The sequence below is a fragment of the Hylobates moloch genome, unplaced genomic scaffold, assembly GCF_009828535.3.
Source record: "Hylobates moloch isolate HMO894 unplaced genomic scaffold, HMol_V3 SCAFFOLD_7, whole genome shotgun sequence".
Classification (NCBI taxonomy): Eukaryota; Metazoa; Chordata; class Mammalia; order Primates; family Hylobatidae; genus Hylobates; species Hylobates moloch.
The window spans coordinates 66,326,477-66,347,334 of NW_026652282.1; the positions used below are offsets into that span (position 1 = coordinate 66,326,477).

General features: G+C 36.9%; 1 protein-coding gene across 1 annotated transcript in view; it reads right to left on the minus strand.

The window, feature by feature from the left end:
* LOC116811833 (bromodomain and WD repeat-containing protein 3) overlaps positions 1-20,858 on the minus strand; it is a 148,771-nt gene that overhangs the window by 125,580 nt on the left and 2,333 nt on the right. Inside the window, exons 5-6 of the mRNA XM_032757227.2 lie at positions 7,032-7,182; positions 4,980-5,078 (exon numbers count right to left, since the gene is read on the minus strand). Coding sequence (XP_032613118.2) covers positions 4,980-5,078; positions 7,032-7,182 — 250 coding nt within the window. The remainder of the gene's footprint in view (positions 1-4,979; positions 5,079-7,031; positions 7,183-20,858) is intronic.

Below are 20,858 nucleotides of genomic sequence, written 5' to 3' on the forward strand. Positions count from 1 at the left end.
ATTTGCCCATATATATGGAGTCTTGCTCTGTTGCCCAGGCTGGAATGCAGTCAGTCGTGCAATTTTGGCTCACAGCGACCTCCACCTCCGAGGTTCAAGCAATTCTCCTGCCTCAGCCTCCCAAATAGCTAGGATTACAGGCGTGCACCACCAAGCCCAGCTAATTTTTATATTTTTAGTAGAGAGGGGGTTTCACCATGTTAGCCAACCTGGTCTCAAACTCCTGACCTGATGTGCCCATCTCGGCCTCCCAAAGCGCTGGAATTACAGGCGTAAGGCACCACGCCCAGCCTAATCCACCGTGCTCGGCCTAATCCACCATTGTAGTAGAGGCACTAGCAGCTCAATAATTTAAGAAAAAGAAATAGAAGGCACACAAAATCAGAAAGGAAAAAGTAAACCTGTCTTTATTTGCAGACAACAGGATTATCTATGTAAAGAATCCCAAAGAATCTCAAGGAAAAAAAGTCATTAAATCTAGTAAGTAAATGTACTGAGGTCAATATACAGAAAAACAAAACAAAACAAAAAGAAAAAAACATTTCTATCTACTAGCAACAAACTGAACATCAAAAATCTTAAAAATACAATTTAAAACTGTATAAAAACCATAAAATCCTTAGGGAAAATTTTCACAATAGATGTGTTAAGACCTGAACACTGAAAACTACAAAACGCTGCTATGAGAAATTAAAGATTTACAAAAATAGAGAGATATACTACATTCCTGGATTAGAAGGCTCAATGCTGTCAAGATGTCAGTTATTCTAAAATGTCTCTATACATTCAGTGCAATCCCAAGCAAAAACCCAGTACCTTTTTTGGGGGGGAAACTGAGAAGCTGATTCTAAAATTTAGGTGGAAATCCTAAGGAACAGAAAAGCCAAAACAATTTTTTTGAAAATGAGAGCAAAGTTGGAAGACTCAGATAGCATAAAGTCCAGAAAGACTCATAACATACATGGTTAAATGATTTTTGACAAATGTGCCACGATAATCCAATGGGGAAAAGGATGACCCTTTCAACAAATGATACTGGAATTAGACACCCATATGCAAAAAAAAAAATGAATTCAATCTAAACCACACACCTGATATAAAAATTAAAATGATCAAAAATCTAAATATACAACAAAACTATAAAACTTCCAGAATATAAGAGAAAATCTCTGTGAGCATGAGTTAGGCAAATATTTATTTGAACACAAAAAGTACTATCTTAAAGACAAAGCTGACAAATTAGACTTCAGCAAAAATTTCTGTTCTTTGAAAGACACTGGTAGGCCAGGTGCAGTGGCTTACGCCTGTAATCTCAACACTTTGGGAGGCCGAGGTGGGGCGATCACGAGGTCAGGAGATCGAGACCATCCTGGCTAACATGGTGGAACCCCATCTCTACTAAAAATACAAAAAATTAGCCGGGCGTGGTGGCGGGCGCTTGTAGTCCCAGCTACTCGGGAGGCTGAGGCAGGAGAATGGTGTGAACCCAGGAGGCGGAGCTTGCAGTGAGCCGAGATTGCGCCACTGCACTCCAGCCTAGGAGACAGAGCGAGACTCCATCTCAAAAATAAATAAATAAATAAAGACACTAGTAATAAAATAGGGCCAGGGAGAGTGGCTCATGCCTATAATCCCAGGGGGAGGCCGAGGCAGGTGATTGCTTCAGCCCAGGAGTTTGAGACCAGCCTGGGCAACAAAGCTAGACCCCATCTCAATTAAAAAAGATGGGAGGGGGGAGAGGGGAGGAGACAACTGCACATTGAGAGAAAATATTTGCAAAATACAAAGGATTTGTACCCAAAATATATAAAGAACTCTCAAAACTCAGTAATAAAAAAACGCAAACAACTCAATTTAAAAAATGGGTGAATACTTCACTAAAGATCTACATACTGGCAAATACGCACATGAAAAGATATCAACTGACAGTATCAGAAGCTGGTGAGAATGTGGGACAACTGGAAATCTCATATATTGCTGGTGGGAATACAACATATAATAGCTACTTTCACAACAGTTCGGCAGTTTCTTATAAAGTTGTATTTAACATATGATCCAACAACTGTACTACCTAGATATTTATTTACCCAAAGAAATGAAGAAAGATATTCATGCAAAGACCTGTACATGAATATTTATAATAGCTTTATCCATAATAGGCAAAATTATTGAACAGATTATGGTAAATTCATAGAATGGAATACTACTTGGCAATAAAAAGAAATGAACTACTGACACATGAAATGACATGCATGAATTTGAAAAGCACTGGTCTAAGTGAAATCAGACAGACACAAAATGCCACTTACTACCTGATTTAATTTAGATGACATTTTAAATAACGTGAAGTACAGTCAGTCACAGAAAGATTAGTGGTTTCCAGGGGTTGAGCAAACGATACTGAGGCTGATAAAAATATTCCATATTTTTATTGTGGTGGTGGTTACACAAAAATGTATACAATTTGTCAAAACTTATTCAACTGCACACTTAAAAAGACAACCTTTTATGTCAATAATATCCTAATATGGTTGACTTAAAAAAAGTACCACAGCTAATACTCTATCTTTGGAGCTCTCTAGGTATAAATCTGTCATACCAAGAAAATATGGTGACATCTGACCATGAATATGATAGATAGTCTATTTAGAAGACAAGCAATGTAACTTAGCCCAATCAAATAACTTCTCTGAGCTTTGGGTTTCTCTGCTGCAAACAGAAGGGTTTACAACCAAGTTCCCCAAATCTGTTCCCAGGAACTTACAGGATCTTTAGATCTGTTTCCAGGATCATAACAGATATTCTGGAAAGAGTTTCCATGCTTAAATTACTTGGGAAATGCTCCCTATAAGGTGAGCAATGCATTTTAACATATGAAAAGTCCTCCATTCATTCAACGTTTCCCCATTTTTAAAAAGCTGTTTGCCACATTTACTTGACCATGGAACTCCTTTTTTTTTTTTTTTTTTCCAAAAAAGTGTCAATTCTTTATAGTCCTAAGATTCAACAGAACTTTCAAGAGGATATACCAGACAGGCGCAGTGACTCACACCCATAATCCCAGCACTCTGGGAGACCAAGGTGGGTGGATCACTTGAGGCCAGGAGTTCAAGACCAGCCTGGCCATCATGATGAAGCCCCATCTCTACTAAAAATACAAAATACAAAAATTAGTCGGGTGTGGTGGTGCATGCCTGTAATCCCAGCTACTCAGGGGGCTGAGGCAGAAGAATCGCTTGAACGAGGGAGGGGGGAGGTTGCAGTGAGCAGAGATCATGCCGCTGCACTCTAGCCTGAGTGACGAGAGACAGAAGTGAGACTCTGTCTCAAAAAAAAAAAAAAAAAAAAAGATATACCTTCGTGATTAAGTTTTGTTTAGATTGGCAACCTATAAAACTGATTGATTTGAAAGTAGCTATAGAGAACTATGACCTACAAAGAGAAAACTGCCTCAAATCACAAACTGGAAAGATTTCATATCCATCTTAGTTTTTGTCAGGCTTTGAATTCTAAATAACTTAAACTTAGGCATCTTGAGTACCAGGTACTACAAGAAAATACATCATGATCGAATTGCCTCTGTTCTAAAAGCTCCTCCCCAAATAACATGCCAGATTTAAAATGAATTTAAAAGCATCAATGCCAGGGCCATGACAATTCCTAAGCAATTACTAAAAGAACAAACGGATTCAAATGAGTGTAAAGAGTTTATTTTACAAAACCAGCAGAAGTTTGAAAGTATATGCTTAGTTAAAAGAAAAAAAAGGCGAGAGAAGGGAAGAAGGGATAAAGAAAGCCTGTAAATCTAATATTGTAATGGTTGCTCTTCAGCATTTCACATGTGACCCATGAAGCATAACATACTAGAAAATAATGTTGACAGTATAGCTAAAAATACCGTATTTTGAAAATAAGTATATGCATGAATAACAAAAGTTATCTCAATTCAATATATTAATTATGACTAAAGCTTTAGGGGAAAGTGAACACTGGAAAATTCTGGTGGATAAACAAACAACTCTTGAAAGGAAAAAAAAAAAAGTTAGCAATACCACGTTCAATGAGACTCAACTTTTCCAAGTAACATCCAGGCTATGGAAGAGTATTTTTAGCAATATACTTCAGAGTATCCAATTTCCCTGAATAAGTCCTATGTATGTCTAATCAATGATTTTGTCTAAATATATCTTAATATTTCTAGCTTCAATTTACTTAACCTCTGAGGATAAACTACATAAGCTTAATGTATAAGAAGTATTCCTTTTAAAAAAGTATTCATATTTTTCTATCTGAAATTCATCCCTTTCAAATTTTAGGCATATTCTGTAGGCACTATATATAAAATAACGTAATTTTTTAGAAGAGCGAGAAAGTAATGGAGCAGAGGAGCAATTACTCACCCAGCACCTTGGTTTTGCACATACTTTGTGAGGGCGAACTTTAATATAAATAGTTTTGTATCTAGATCTCTTTGGGAACCACTACTAGTATTTCTTCATAATGGTCTGGCCAGAGATGTCCCAAGAATAATTTGAATGAGACGTGAATTTCATTAAACTGGAACCAAGAAAGGTGACTTTTTGTCTTAATACAGACATATAAAAATGTATAACATCATTATAATTTTGGAAAACAACACATATAAATAATGTACTTTTGTTTGGGAAACTCAGCATATAGACATATAAATAGACAACCATACGGCTAAAAACGTCTATACTATATTAAAAAAAAAGTTTCTGCTAAGAAAGAAGTGAAGTGAAATGAAATAAAGAAAACAAAGATCACCTTTTATAAAACATTATATTTGCTTTAAGTAAAAATGTTTAAAAAATCTGGACTAGCCATGAAACTCCTCAGGAATGTAAACAGTTTGTTTATGCTTCAAATTTAATTTTGGTACCTATTTTTGTCTTCCTAATGAGTTCAGGAAGGAAAGAATCAACAATCTGTTTATAACACACAGGTGTATTACTCACCCACATTTGGAGGTTTCACATAATTTACAGGTAGTTCTGGAGGTCTGCCTCTATGCAGAGCCGCAAAAGCAGACCCATTCCATAGTGTACTCTTACAGTCTATATAAAAAGAACAAAGGTTGCTAAGGAATAGAGCAGTTTTTTTTTTTTAATCATGTCTCAGAAGCAAATGTCTGATTTTAATTTCATTTGTTGGAATACATTTTCAATTATTAAACCAAAATAAAAATAATAGGCACATATTTGAACACGTTATAAACTAAATTTATAACTGGTAAACACCCAACACCTTAACATGTCATCTGGATATTTTATTTCTAAGCTAGTCTTGAACTAAAGCTTTTTTAATGCACATCTTTGAATCTGATATAAATATGTCACAGATTAATAAGCTTTAAAGTTTACATCAGTTCTTCTTGATCTTTAGGCTTACACATCTATTCATATAAAACCGTATAAGCTGGCCGGGCGCGGTGGCTCACGCCTGTAATCCCAGCACTTTGGGAGGCCGAGGCGGGCGGATCACGAAGTCAGGAGATCGAGACCATCCTGGCTAACACAGTGAAACCCCGTCTCTACTAAAAATACAAAAAATTAGCCGGGCGAGATGGCGGGCGCCTGTAGTCCCAGCTACTCGGGAGGCTGAGGCAGGAGAATGGCGTGAACCCCCGGGGGCGGAGCCTGCAGTGAGCCGAGATCGCGCCACTGCACTCCAGCCTGGGCGACAGCGAGAGTCTGTCTCAAAAAAAAAAAAAAACCGTATAAGCAAGGATATAACCATAGCACAAGTATGCTAGGGAAAATTCAGGCATATTTATACTTGGGTACATGCTCGTATTATGAAATACTTGCCAGTTGTGTCATAACAGATAACAGCACTGCATATCAGATGGTAACTGATTATAAATAGCTGTTTTTTTTTCTCTTTCATGTTTAAGTCAAAAAATGTAAGGAAATATTAAATATTACTAATAACTTGGCTTTAAAACAAAAAGCCAAAAGCTCTCTTGAAAGCTTCCAAATAAACTCAATTAAGAATTTCCTTAAATTATAAAATGAGATGCTTAAAATCTGGTATCATTACACAACAGTTTATCTTGGAGAATTAGGATTTTTAAAAATAGTATGCTAATTAAACAAAACATAGAAATAAATGGGCTGCTAGACCTTAGTATTTATTACTCCAATAGGCATCTTTAATGCCTAATTTTACATTTTTATGTTTATCAAATACCACTTTATATGTTTGACATATTGAGGTTCCAGGTAAAACTTGGGAAAAATCTGTAAAACACTGAAAATCAGCAGAGTAGAAAAGCTTATTTAACAATTACTGAGGCCAGGCACAGTGGTTTACACCTGTAATCCCAGCACTTTGGGAGGCTGAGGCAGGCGGATCACAAAGTCAAGAGATCGAGACCATCCTGGCCAACAGGGTGAAACCCTATCTCTACTAAAAATACAAAAATTAGCTGGGCGAGGTGGCGCACACCTGTAGTCCCAGCTACTTGGGAGGCTGAGGCAGGAGAACTGCTTGAACCTGGGAGGTGGAGGTTGCAGTGAGCCGAGATCGCACCACTGCACTCCAGCCTGGTGACAGAGCAAGACTCAGTCTCAAAAAATTACTGATGGGTTGATATTTTTGCTTAAATATGTTCAAATATTAAAATTGTACATATAATTTTGATTTAACTGTTACGAAAAGCACAATATCATTAGGATGACATTATCAAAACTAATAAAGAGTAAGAACATTATAATGAAAGAATACTGTAAGTATTTATACTGTATTAAAGAAGCAATCTTTGAGATCTCTATTCCATGATTACAAAGGTATTTTATATTCTTTACCTATATATATTCACTTTTACACAAAAGGACTCCTTTTTAGGTCTCTAAAAATTTACTTGTACACTAAGAAAACAAAAACAACATTGGCAAGATAAGAAAAACTAGTATTTAGAAAAGCATGGGAACATTTACTCAATCTAAAAATAAGCTACTCTCCACTCCTTCCTCTGATATCAGAGTCCTAAATTCTGAAAATCTCACCTTTGGCATCCCGTAGCAGAGACTGCCGACCAACACCTAATAATGTCTGTACCCCAGGAACACTCTGAGGGATCTCTTTATCTAGTAAAGGACCAATTCTCTCACAAATTTTAAGGAGGTAGTCTGGAGGAATGTGTGCATTTGCTGCCACCTAAAAAAGCATAAATAAAACACAGGAAAAACACATTTATTTGGTTTAAAAATATAAATCTATTCCACTACTAAACTGTTCCATTATAGAGCAAAGTACAGATTTAAAATATGGAATCAGGCCTGGGTGCGATGGCTCACGCCTGTAATCCCAAAACTTTGGGAGGCTGAGGCAGGTGGATCACTTGAGGTCAGAAATTGGAGACCAGCCTGGCCAACATGGTGAAACCCCATCTCTACTAAAAATACAAAATTAGCCAAGCGTGGTGCTGCACGCCTGTAATCCCAGTTACTCAGGAGGCTGAGGCAGGAGAATCACTTGAACCCAGGAGGTGGAAGTTGCAGAAAGCCAGGACTGTGCCACCGCACTCCCGTCTGGGCAACACAGCGAGACTCTGACTCAAAAAAAGAAATTAAAAGTAAATAAATAAATAAAATATGGAATCAGAGCCGGGTACAGTAGCTCAGACAGATAATCCCAGCACTTTTAGAGGCTGAGGCAGGCGGATGGCTTGAGCCCAGGAGTTTGATACCAGCCTGGGCCACACAACAAAACCCCGTCTCTACAAAAAATACAAAAATTAGCTGGGTATGGTGGCTGCACCTGTAGTCTCAGCTATTCGGGAGGCTGAGGTGAAAGGATCACTTGAGCCCCAGAGGCAGAGGTTGCAGTGAGCCGAGATTGCACCACCACACTCCAGCCTGGGTGAGAGAGAGAGACTTCAACTCAAAAAAAAAAAAAAAAATAAATATATATATATATATATATATGTGTGCATAGATACATATTTTCCATATATATATTCCATATACATATGGAATCAGGAAGAGAAATTTTTAAATATTTAATAATTGACCAAATTTAAGAAACAGTCACAAAATAAGCACATTTAAATGATATGACAACATTTACATGGCATGGCACTCTAATATACATTTAAATGTCTTGATCAAGTCATTTGCTTAGCTGTTAAATCTTATGAAATAAGTATTACAAAGCAACTAACATGCCAAAATCAAAAAAGCACACAGGTAATGAGTAAACTCTCTATTACTTGATTCATTCAGTAGTGACGAACTGATCCAAAATCAGAAGACCTAGATTCTATACAAATGATAAGAATACAAGTGAAAGGTATTACTTGCACCAAACCAACAACCAATAAAGCAAAACTATTTTTCCTATTAAAGTTAATTTGTTTCCAAAAGGGTATAAAACTAACAATGTTATAAATACTATGCTTTAAATAACTCAGCTATGTAGCCAAAATTCCTTGAAACAAAAACTTGTTTTTAAAAAAAGAAGTAAAATTCTGGACATTAGATACCATATATAGATAAGAATGAAACTATAAAACAACAAAAATCGTGTTACATTTTTAATCTAAGCTAATGTACAAATCCCTGAGGTGTTTCATAAATACTTGTTAAAACAGTAAAAAGAAAAACCAGAATATTAAAAATCTTTAGATAAAGTGAACATCTACATCCTCATCTTGAAATAGGTCCTAAAATCTACTTCTGGCTATAATGTCAATTTTTATAAGTGCTATAATTGTGTACACACACACACACACACACACGTGTATACACACATATATACATATATGTATATATATTCCATGGCATATATACACATATATGTATATATACATGTATACGCATGTTTATATGTATAGATACCTACGTGTATCTATACATGTATGTGTATATATGTATATGTATGTATACATACACATATATGTGTGTGTGTATATATATGCCATTGAATAGGACACACATCAATAGTATTACCACCAGGTCAATCAAGAACAACAATAGGCTGGGAACGGTAGCTCATGCCTGTAATCCCAGCACTTTGGGAGGCAAAGGTAGGAGAATCACTTGAGCCCTGCAGTTCGAGATCAGCACGGGCAACATAGTGAGATCTCATCCCTACAAAAAAATGTAAAAATTATGGCTCTGAATGAAAATAAGTGAAAAAAAAAAGAACAACAACAAAAAAAGTTAGCCGGGCATGGTGGCATGCCTGTAGTCCCAGCTACTCGGGAGATTGCAATGGGAGGATTGCTTGAGCCCACGAGGTCAAGGCTGCAGTGAACTGTGTTCATGTCACTGCACTCCAGCCCCTGGGTGACCCTGTCTCCAAAAACAAAGAACAACAATAAAACACAAAAGAATAATTTTCTAAATCATCTCTGGTGATCACCATGAGAGAAGATATTTTGTGTGTTTTCTTCAATGCTGTATTCCTAGCACCCAAAAGTGCTGGGCATAAAGCAGGACTAAATAAATATTTGTTGAATAAATGAATAAAAATCAAAGTAAAGTCTAACTATAATCAATGTTTTTGTTTTTGTTTTTTTGAGTCAGAATCTCGCTCTGTCACCCAGGCTGGAATGCAGTGGCACGATCTTGGCTCACGATCTTGGCTCACGGCAACCTCCGCCTCCTGGGTTCAACTGATTCTCCTTGCCTCAGCCTCCCGAGTAGCTGGGATTACAGGCGCAAGCCACCATGTCCAGCTAATTTCTGTATTTTTAGTAGAGACGGGGTTTCACCACGTTGGCCAGGCTGGTCTCGAACTCCTGACCTCGTGATCCACCCGCCTCAGCCTCCCAAAGTGCTGGGATTACAGGCATGAGCCACCGCGCCCGACCTAATCAATGTTATTGTAAGAATTCCTGGAGGAAAAATCTCAAATTCTCGTATCAGGTTGCCTTTTTTGTTTTCCTAGGAAACACAGGTCAAAGAACCACAGTCCAACATGTATTCAGAATTCTGGTAACATAAGTGAATCACCTGTGATTATTTCTGTTTTAAATTATATTCTGCTATATATCTTTGGTAAGTTCCTTCAAAAAACAATTTGAATCTACCAAAATAATTGAAGCCTGTGCAACTGTCATGATGCTCCCGAAGAATGGTAATCAGATTATTTCAGATTTGCATCTCCAGGGTTTAGTTTATGCATCAGGACAGAGGATTAAGTAAATTGTTTCCATTAATTCTCATATCTTTAGTTTTTCTTCCAAGCAAACAACTATACAGAGCTATGTTTCAGAAAAATATAGAGGTAATATTAAAGTCAATGCAGCTGATGATTCAATCTAAAAAATACTTCATGGCTGGGAACGATGGCTCATGCCTGTAATCCCAATACTTTGGGAGGCCAAGGAGGGAGGATTGCTTGAAGCTAAGAGTTCGAGACTAGCCTGGTAAACATAGCACCACCCTCATCTCTACAAAAAATAAAAATAAAAATAAGAATAAGTCATTTCCTATTATCTACAGAGTGATATCCTAAAATCCTAGTTTATAATTCATACCCCGCACATTAAGGCATTTCCTAAATATGACTACATGCAAATATAATCAGTACCCTTAAAATATGTATCTGGAAAAAAAGTCTTAAGGTGCTGCATATTAACAACTATAACAGCTTATGCCTTTTTTCCCAAAACTGTCTTAGATAAACTGGGCTTCTGCTATCAGCCATTATTTTTTCATCAAGTAAATGCTGTAAGAGGGCTTTTACATAGAGTAATTGTTGACATCTTTACTGGTAATTATTTTTTTTAATCCTCTGGACCAACTCAAGATATTCAGTTGTTACATAAAAACTTCACTTAACTACCCTAGAAATACAACATATTTAGCATATACAATCCAGAAAATGGGAGTTCTATAATTAGAATTTTTAGAGTTACCCTCCTATAGAAAAGAAAATTTGTTGGAGTTACATCTTAAACTGATATCTTAAGCTCCCTGGCTATTTCATTTTATAGAAACAATGATGTTTGGTTTTCAGCTAATTATATAAAAAGTTTTATCAATTACTCAGTAATAATTCAAAAATACAGAATCATTAATGGTTACAAATGAGGTCCATATATTCAGCAAATACAACTTACTCCTAACTATCCCTTTAAAGACTTGTACAATAAACAAGTTTGACTTTCACTCTATACAATAGAAAATTGCTCGATTTCTAAGCAGTTACATTGAAAAAGTCCTTTTCTCTAAAATCAATAAAAATTTGATTATATGGCCAGGTGCGGTGGCTCACGCCTGTCATCTCAGCACTTTGGGAGACCGAGGCGGGTGGATCACGGGGTCAGAAGATCGAGACCATCCTGGCAAACACGGTGAAACCCCGTCTCTACTAAAAATACAAAAAATTAGCTGGGCATGGCTGTGGGCGCCTGCAGTCCCAGCTCCTCGGGAGGCTGAGGCAGGAGAATCACTTGAACCCGGGAGGCAGAGGTTGCAGTGAGCCGAGATCACGCCACTGCACTCCAGACTGGGCGACAGAGCGAGACTCCACCTCAAAAAATTAATTAAATAAACAAATAAATAAATAAAATATGATTGTAACACTAGAGAAACAGATTCGATCAAAATAATGGCAATAACAATCTTTTGAGTTTAAACATGCTAGTTTCTCCTTCAAACCACATTAGCAGGCTTCCAAACTATATCGATATAGTTCTTAAAATGTTTCTTCTAAATCAAACTTTAGGTCTTATAAGGGTAGTTAACTGCTTACTTGAATCTATTTGCTTTTCATTAAAGCTGGAACTTTTTAAAGGTGATCTTTTCAGAATAAGAACTCTTACCTACCCTGAATAGTTTTTTTTTACATTTTTAAATAAATCTATATTGTTATAGCCTATAAAATTCATGTCTTAATATTATAAACCACTCTTTTTGTTTAAAACTCAAACATTCTAATTTCAGTCATTTAACTACATTTATCTCTCTGGAATATAATGGCTGACTCGGAACAGTTAAGTGCTCTGAGGCCTGCAGAAGAAAAACATTCTCTATAAACAAAGTTTAAGTGTATAATACGGAAAAAAAAAAAAAAAGTATAATACGAGGCCAGGTGTGGTGGCTCACGCCTGTAATCTCAGCACTTGAGAGACAGAGGCGGGAGGATCACTTGAGGCCAGGAGCTCAACACCATCCTGGGCAACATAGTGAGACCTCCATCTCTACCAAAAAAGGTTTTTGTTAAGAGTATAATTCAAACTTCTATATTATTCTATAAAACAGCTCTAAAAGTTAAATTATGGAATCTCTGAAACGTAAGGATCCCTATGTATAATCAACCTAACCCCACACCTTACAGAAGAGAAAACAGATCCAGAAGTAAAGTGCCTTGTCCAATTGTTACAATAAAACAAGACAGGAATCTGGGTTTCTCTGCCCACTGCTCTTTCTACTACTGTCCTCTTAAGGCAGTTGAAAAATTATAATGATAGAAATCATTAACACAAAGCTGCAAAGCAATGAAAACTGTAAATCTGAATAAACTGAAAGACATTAAATTAACCCTAGATTATAAACCTTCTTGATAGTTAGACTGGCTGACCTAAAGAGCAAATCTAATAACTGAATTACCATACTTCAGAATCATTATGACAACTGAGAAAACTAGAAAACCCACGGAGATGACACTATTCATCATAATTAGTTAAAAGAAATCCAGCCGGGCACTGAATAAAATGTAAAAGGTAGCGAATCTCAGGAGGCCAGGACTGCACCAGGAGCTACATTCGAAATACTAAGTTTCAAACACCAAAAATACTTGTTTACCCTGGCTTTTAAAAATAATAGTATCAGACAAGTAACTCTAAAAAACAAATACAGCAGAGAATATGCTACTTGTTTTCCAAGACCATGGCTACAGAAGTTAAATGAAGAAGCAAACTGGGATTGCATGCTCAAAAAGTAAAATGTAACATTTTGCCTGGGATTGATTGATTGATTGATTGATTTAGAGGACAGAACAGGCATATACAAAAGTTAGTCATGTAATCTTTTGCTCTTTAGGGACAGAAAACAAAATGGATTTTGAAAAATACAGCAAAGCTTTACATCAATGTAAGTGTACTACAGAGATAACAGGGTACTTTGAAGTCTGAGAGCCTGGATTATTCAGGCTCTAAAATTTACTAGCTGTTACTCTTTTCTGGCAGTATGATCCAGCAGAGGGACTGATTTGAATCTCTGCAGCATCCCCAGTTACTACTTATATGACCTTAGGCAAAGTTTCTTAGCCTCTCTGAGCCTGAACTTCCTCATCTGTAAAACAGTAATGATAACTATCTCCTAAAGTTTGGTTAGGACAAAGACAGTCATCCACTCATGCATTCATTCAGCCATTTAAAGTATAGGAAAGCAATGGAAAGAAGATTAAATTGCTGCCCTAAGGGAACCCATAGTCTTAGAGGAGCAAACAAAACAGTAAATAGAAACAAATTAAGCTGCAAGTGCCCAGAGGTCAGTACAGAGAACTAAGGAAGCAAAGAAGTAAGGTACACCTAATTTTGCCTGGAGGTTTAAGGGTTCATGTCCAGTTTCACCCTTGAAAAATATATGAAAAGTTCATAAGACAGAAAGGGAAAGGAAGGCATTCCAAGCAAAGAGAAAGGCACCCCAACCCAATAAAATTTTGCATGATAATTAGCGCATAATATCTCCTCATTAAGAAGGGCTTTTTTTTTGTTTGTTTTAATGAAAAACCCCAGGGTACAGTGGCTCAGGTCTGCAATCCCAGGAGGATCGCTTGAGCCCAAGAAATCAAGACCAGCCTGGGCAAAAAAAAGTGAGACCCCGTCTTCACAAAAAATAAAATTATTAGCCAGACATGATGGTGCATGCCTGTAGTCCCAGCTACTCAGAGGCTGAGATAGGAGGATCGATTGAGCCCAGGAGGTGGAGGCTGCAGTGAGCCATGATTGAGCCACTGCACTCCAGCCTGGGTAACAGAGTGAGATGCTGTCTCAAAAAAAAAAATACAAATACAAATACTTGTAAAAAAAAAAAAAAAAAGGACTGGAAGAAAACATAAATTAACTGGTTTTTCTCTTTGAACATAAAAGAAAACATAAAAAATTAACTGGGTTTTCTCTTTTTGATGTCTACAATAACCTAAATCAAATGCTGTATTTTAATGGTTGCTGAATTTGAAAGAGAAGTGAAAAACTGGGCAGGGAAAAAAAAAAAAGACAGCAGGCAGGCCTTTCTCTAGTTGCAGTTACAAAATGTTAAAACTTCCTATCACTCACCTTTGAAAATGCTAATCATTATGCATAGCATTTCTTTTTCTTTTTATTAGTTTTAAGATTTCCTCAAGAAAGAGACAACCAGAAGCGACCCTCCTAGGGTCAAGTATTCTCTGGCTTATACTGCCTCAAGAAAGCACTAAAAAGCACTATAACCTGAGGGCAGATGAAATTAAGACAAGGACAGGGGACCCACCCACATTCTAGTAGGTACTCAGTAGAGAAAGGTCCAACAAAAGAACTCAATACCAACTAGCAGATAAAATAAACCAAATATATATATATATATCATGCTTCTAACAAAAGTTAAGAAAACTGAACAAATAATTGAGACCCAGCTAACTATAAAACACAATGGCGAATACTAAAGGGCATGAGAAAACATCGGTTTTTTTTGTTTGTTTTGTTTTGTTTTGTTTTTGAGACAGAGTCTCACTCTGTCACCCAGGCTGGAGGGCAGTGGCGAGATCTCAGCTCACTGCAACCTCCACCCTCCAAATTCAATGGATTCTCCTGCCTCAGCCTCTGGAGTAGCTGGGATTACAGGCGCCTGCCACCACGCCTGGCTAATTTTTTGTATTTTTAGTAGAGACAGGGTTTCACCATCTTGGCCAGGCTGGTCTTGAACTCTTGACCTCATGATCCACCCACCTAGGCCTCCCAAAGTGCTGAGATTACAAGCGTGAGCAACCGCGCCCGGCCGAGAAAACATTTTAAACAGGGTAACTTAAAATACGAGAAAATAGGCCAGGTGTGGTGGCTCACACCTGTAATCCCAACACTTTGGAAGGCGTAGGTGGGCTGATCACTTGAAGTCAGGAATTCAAGACCAGCCTGACCAACATGGTGAAACCCCACGTCTACTAAAAATACAAAAAATTACGTGGGCATGGTGGTGCATGCCTGTAATCCCAGCTACTCTGGAAGCTAGGGCAGGAGAATGGCTTGAGCCTGGGAAGTGGAGGTTGCAGTGAGTGCCACTTCACTCCAGCCTGGGTCACAGAGCGAAACTCTGTCTCAAATAATTAAGTAAATAAATCTCAATAATATATAGAAAATAAATTCAGGATACAATCAGAAGGGTTGAGAATCCCTGCAATAAAACATATGACTCACAATAAACTTCCCATTTGTTAAAAAAAAGTGAATACTACACCAGTGTTACACTGGCATTCATAAAAAATGCATATTACACTAAATATCTTTTGACATACATTCATGTTTGTGTTAACACAGACACAGCTCACTCATTCTGAGTTCAATTCTGACACTAACATTTGAAATATTCTTTTTTTATAGTACTGTTTTATATGCCTCTTACTTTATAAAAATATTAAGGGCCAGGAATGGTGGCTCACGCCTGTAATCCCAACACTTTAGGAGGTCGAGGTGGGCGGATCACTGGAGGTCAGGCGTTCAAGACCAGCCTTGGCCAACACGGTGAAACTCCACCTCTACCGAAAATACAAAAATTACCCAGGCCTGGTGGCGCATGCCTATAATCCCAGCTACTTGGGAGGCTGAGGAAGGAGAATCACTTGTACCTGGGAGGCAGAGGTTGCAGTGAGCCAAGATCGTGCCACTGCACTCCAGCCTGGGCGACAGAGCAAGACTCCATCTTAAAAAAATAAAAATAAATTTTAAAAAATTAAGAAAATTAGGGGGTGATATCTCATCGACTAAGAAAATATAACATCTAGGGTCATAGTTCTCCAGATTTCCATGCTGGCCGTTTGGTCTCTCTATCCTAATTTTAAAATGTAGCGAACAATTCATTTGCACAGCATTTTACAATTAACAAAATGCATTCTTTCACATTTAACTCACTTGTTCCCCACAACAAATGGGAAATTTTCATTTTATAATTGAGGAATTTCAATCTCTGAGAGCTTAAGTAATTTCCCTAGGGTCACTCAACAAGTAAAGGTTATATTCCATACTACATTTTAGGGTCTTTTCTACTACTCACAAAATCCCATGTAAGAAATGTCAAGCAGGCCGGGCGCGGTGGCTCACGCCTGTAATCCCAGCACTTTGGGAGGCCGAGGCAGGCGGATTACGAGGTCAGGAGATTGAGACCATCCTGGCTAACACGGAGAAACCCCGTCTCTACTAAAAATACAAAAAATTAGCTGGGCGTGGCGGCGGGTGCCTCTAGTCCCAGCTACTTGGGAGGCTGAGGCAGGAGAATGGCATGAACCCGGGAGGCGGAGCTTGCAGTGAGCTGAGATCGTGCCACTGCCTTCCAGCCTGGACGACAGCGCAAGACTCAGTCTCAAAAAAAAAAAAAAAAAAAAAAAAAAAAGAAATGTCAAGCAAGGGCATCTCTAAATTATGACACAAACACTAAACTACCTTTTTAGAATACCATTTTACTGCCTACCAAAAGGAAAGTGTTTATTAATCAATCAGTAATCAACATCAGTAGTAAAACAAAAACTAAAACAGAGGAACTAAAACTAATATTCAAATGTGACAAAGATGCTCAGGACAAAATTTCATTAAGGCAAATTCAGTGAATCCAAAGTATTAGTCCCTAACACCAGCTCTCTTCACTTTCACAATATCTCATTTGTACTGAGATACCAGTTATCCTAAGATTAATGATAAATCTCCAAAAGGATTTTAAATCATTGAAAGTACATTCCTTAGAGCCCATATGTGGAAAAAAAAAATGCCAAGGATCAATCTAGACAAACAGCTAAAGCCAACATACTTCAGAGAGCACGTGGTGGCTCAAGCAAGTCAGTAGTCAGGAGTAGTCAGGAATACCAATTTCCAGATATTGACCTCTCTCTGTCATAATACCTATCAGTTAGCATTATATGCACAATACACTGCACTGGGGTTGAGCAGAGCATGCTTTTTGATATCCCATGATGCATCCTGTTCTTCCTAACTATGACTATGTCCACATGGCAGTTAATAAATCACACATGCTTAAACTGCTTCCACACTTATAGAGATGCAATAACTATGCTACCAGCACTCAAAGATTATTCTGCTGTTCTAATTGACAACTTAAGCTATTATTAGTAATTGGAGAACAACAGCTGGTTAAGAAAAGAATACAGGTATGTCTGGAATTTAAATACAGTGTTTTAAAGTAGTTGGTGAGGATCAAATGAGATAATGTGAAAACACTTTTAAACTTGAATGTGTTATATGCAGATGCAAGTTCTTATAACAACATATAATCATAGATGTATGTATATTTTTTAAGGACAATAACAAATATAATCTTTATAAAAGTTTTTCATAAAAAGCATAAAATTACTTCTAGTATTTTGCATATAAAATGAGGGTAATTCTATGTCATTCCAAATGTAAGCACTAACTGGTGCTTTCAGTTTTATAGATGAAAATGCGAAATAAATGTAAAACTATATACCACACCTAAACATATTTATAACTTTGGTTCAGTCTTTTTTTTTTTTTTTTTTTGAGACAGAGTCTCACTCAGTCACCCAGGCTGGAGTGCAGTGGTGCGATTCCAGCTCACTGCAACCTCTGCTTCCAGGGCTCAAGCAATTCTCATGCCTCAGCCTCCTGAGTAGCTGGAATTATAGGCATGAGCTACCACACTCGGCTAATGTTTGTATTTTTAGTAGAAACGGGTTTTCGCCATGTTGGCCAGGCTGGTCTTGAACTCCTGACCTCAAGTGATCTGCCTGCCTCAGCCTCTCAAAGTGCTGGGATTACAGGCATGAGCCACCACACCAGGCCCTGGTTCAGTCTTATAATAGGAGACTCCTAAAAATGATTTAAAAATCTTAAAATGTGGTTTTTAAAAAGTTTCCAAATCACCATTTCAATATATAAAACTTACAGATTAACAAGAACCGTTCATTTAAACACACACAACCTTGATTACTCTGTTGTCCCCAATAAAGTTCCAAGGAGGAAGCAATAAATTAGCCAACAACTCAATAGGGTCACCACAAATGAAAGGACGTCTGTATTATTTAAATTATCTACCTTAAGATGAATTGCAAGAAGCAAATCTAATTCTATTATGTGGTCAGTAACAGCCAACTAGGAAGCAGAAAATGAAGTGCCCAGATCAAAATTCAGAAACAATCACAACTTCAAAATTTTCCCTCTATCATTACTTAAAATTCTGGAAAATTTAGAGTGTTATATTTTAAATGCCATATTCAAAAACCTTACAGTTCAATATAAACTGACCAAGAAGCTTCATGTACAGATTCTTTTTTAAACGACATTTCAGATCAGGATACGTCAATACTTAACTGCCAGCAGCTTTAAAAAAAAAAAAGCACCTTCCCTTGTGTTCAAAATTACAAGTAAAACACTAAACACTAAATCAGATGACCGCTTCAGAAAACAGAAGGCAAGGATTTCTAGAATACGTAATTTAGTATAAACACTGAATCAGATGATTGTTTCAGAAAACAGAAGGTAAGGATTTCATTACTACTACTAACAGTAGTAATGAAATGTTGAAGAAATTCAATTTATCATTACCTTGATATTATTCTGGATAAATTAAGCATTAATGACAATCAGTTCAAATGAAAGTATACATATGAACAAAAAGGCAGGATTTTTGTCTCATATATGCAGTATACGTGGCCATGCAACCCCAGTTTACTATGTTGATATCCTAGTTAACCCTTCATTGTACATTTGTACTGTTTCCTTTTCATACTCCAATACACCTTAAGTTTGTAATACTGCTATATAATGTAATATTCCAGGTAAATCAAGATGATACTATTTATTAATACTATGCCCTAAATTTCAATCCAAAACATGCAGCTAAATCAAAGACCACACTTTATAAATCCATCATTCCAATGGCAATTTAAAAAATACCTACCCCAGACCGGGTGCAGTGGCTCACGCCTGTAATCCCAGCACTTTGGGAGGCCGAGGTTTACGGATCACGAGGTCAAGAAATCGAGACCATCCTGGCCAACATGGCGAAACCCCATCTCTACTAAAAAATACAAAAATTAGCTGGGCGTGGTGGCGCGTGCCTGTAGTCCCAGCTACTTGGGAGGCTGAAGCAGGAGAATCGCTTGAAACTGGGAGGCAGAGGTTGCAGTGAGCCGAGTTCCCGCCACTGCACTCCAGCCTGGCAATAGAGCGAGACTCCGTCTCAAAAAAAAAAAAAAAAAAAAACCACCTACCCCAAGAAAAAGTATCCCATCTCTTCTACAATTCAGCCACTCAAAATCAGGTCATATGTGAAATAATTTTAATCAACAATATTACTGACAAATCTAGCAATCAAACCAACACTGCACATTCACTTCTCAGCCACTACATTTCTGTTGAAATTATCACTCAACCCTGCCCATCTTCTCTTACAAAGAAGTCCATAGGTAGAGAACAGACATGTAAAAGAAAACCATGGTATCTAAACTATAATGTTCAAACAACAGAAGAAACTCTGTGTACATAAAAAAAATAGAAAATATAAAAACAGAAAAGAATATTTAAAAGACATGTTAAAATTGAGTATATGTAAGAATTAACAATTTTTTTAATTCCTTAAAGGTTAAGCCTCACTAGTAATGAAAAAAAGAGCTACTTAAGTCAACCAGGAGCTATTGACATCTATTAAATATTAAAGAAACCGAATGATTTAAAACTATTAAAAAACTCATTCTAAATACCTAGATGATGACATTATAAACTAGTACAATCTTCTGGAGAGCAAACAATATATGACAAGAGCTATAAAAGTCATGAGACCCTTTGACCTGGTAACTCCACTTTAGGGAATAAAGTCCAGGAAAATAACTGGGGACAGAAGGGATAGGGGAGAAAGTAAAAAGCAGAAAAAGACCACCTAACTATGCAATGTTATTAGTAAAAATCTGAAAGTAGCTCAAATGCTTAACAGGAAGTTTGGTTCAAATCATATCGTACCTTAAATACAACTGAATTTTTTCTTACCATTAAAATAATGATGACTATTCAAATACACAAGCACATTTTTAAATGTTAAGAAAATATGAAGCATAAAATGGACACTGATCACAATTATGTAAAAATGACTTTACAATATGAGGAAAAGTCTAGTAAACAGGGTTGTTGGGGTTTTTTTGGTGAGGAGACTATTTTTTAATTACTTTGATTTTCATTTCCTTTTTATCACTGTCAAGTTAGTTTCAAAAAAGCTTTTTCCTTTTAATCTCCTTTGCCACTTGCTTAAAATAACACATATAGGCTGTGAGAGGGACAAATGTAAAGGAAAACATTTTCAATACACCTCAGTATTAAAACTATATATAAAAACCTTTATCAGTCATTAAGTGTTAAAACATATTAGTAGGCACTGTTGTTTTTGCCTCTTTTAGAGGGAGGGAAAGACTTAAGTCCAACAGAAAGACTGACTACAAATTAACCTGGCAGTACATGAAGTTTTTCAAAACTAATTTTTCTCCATCTGAGAAATTGTTCCTATTAATAATACAGATGGTCGAGTTTACCCTTATCACAATTATACCATTTTCTGTGACTTGCAAAATATAAGAAAACTATACAGTCGGTAGACTTCATAATGTGGCCTCACTGTTGTAATATAATACAAACAAAAATAACAAAATGAACACTGAAGCAATTTAAATAT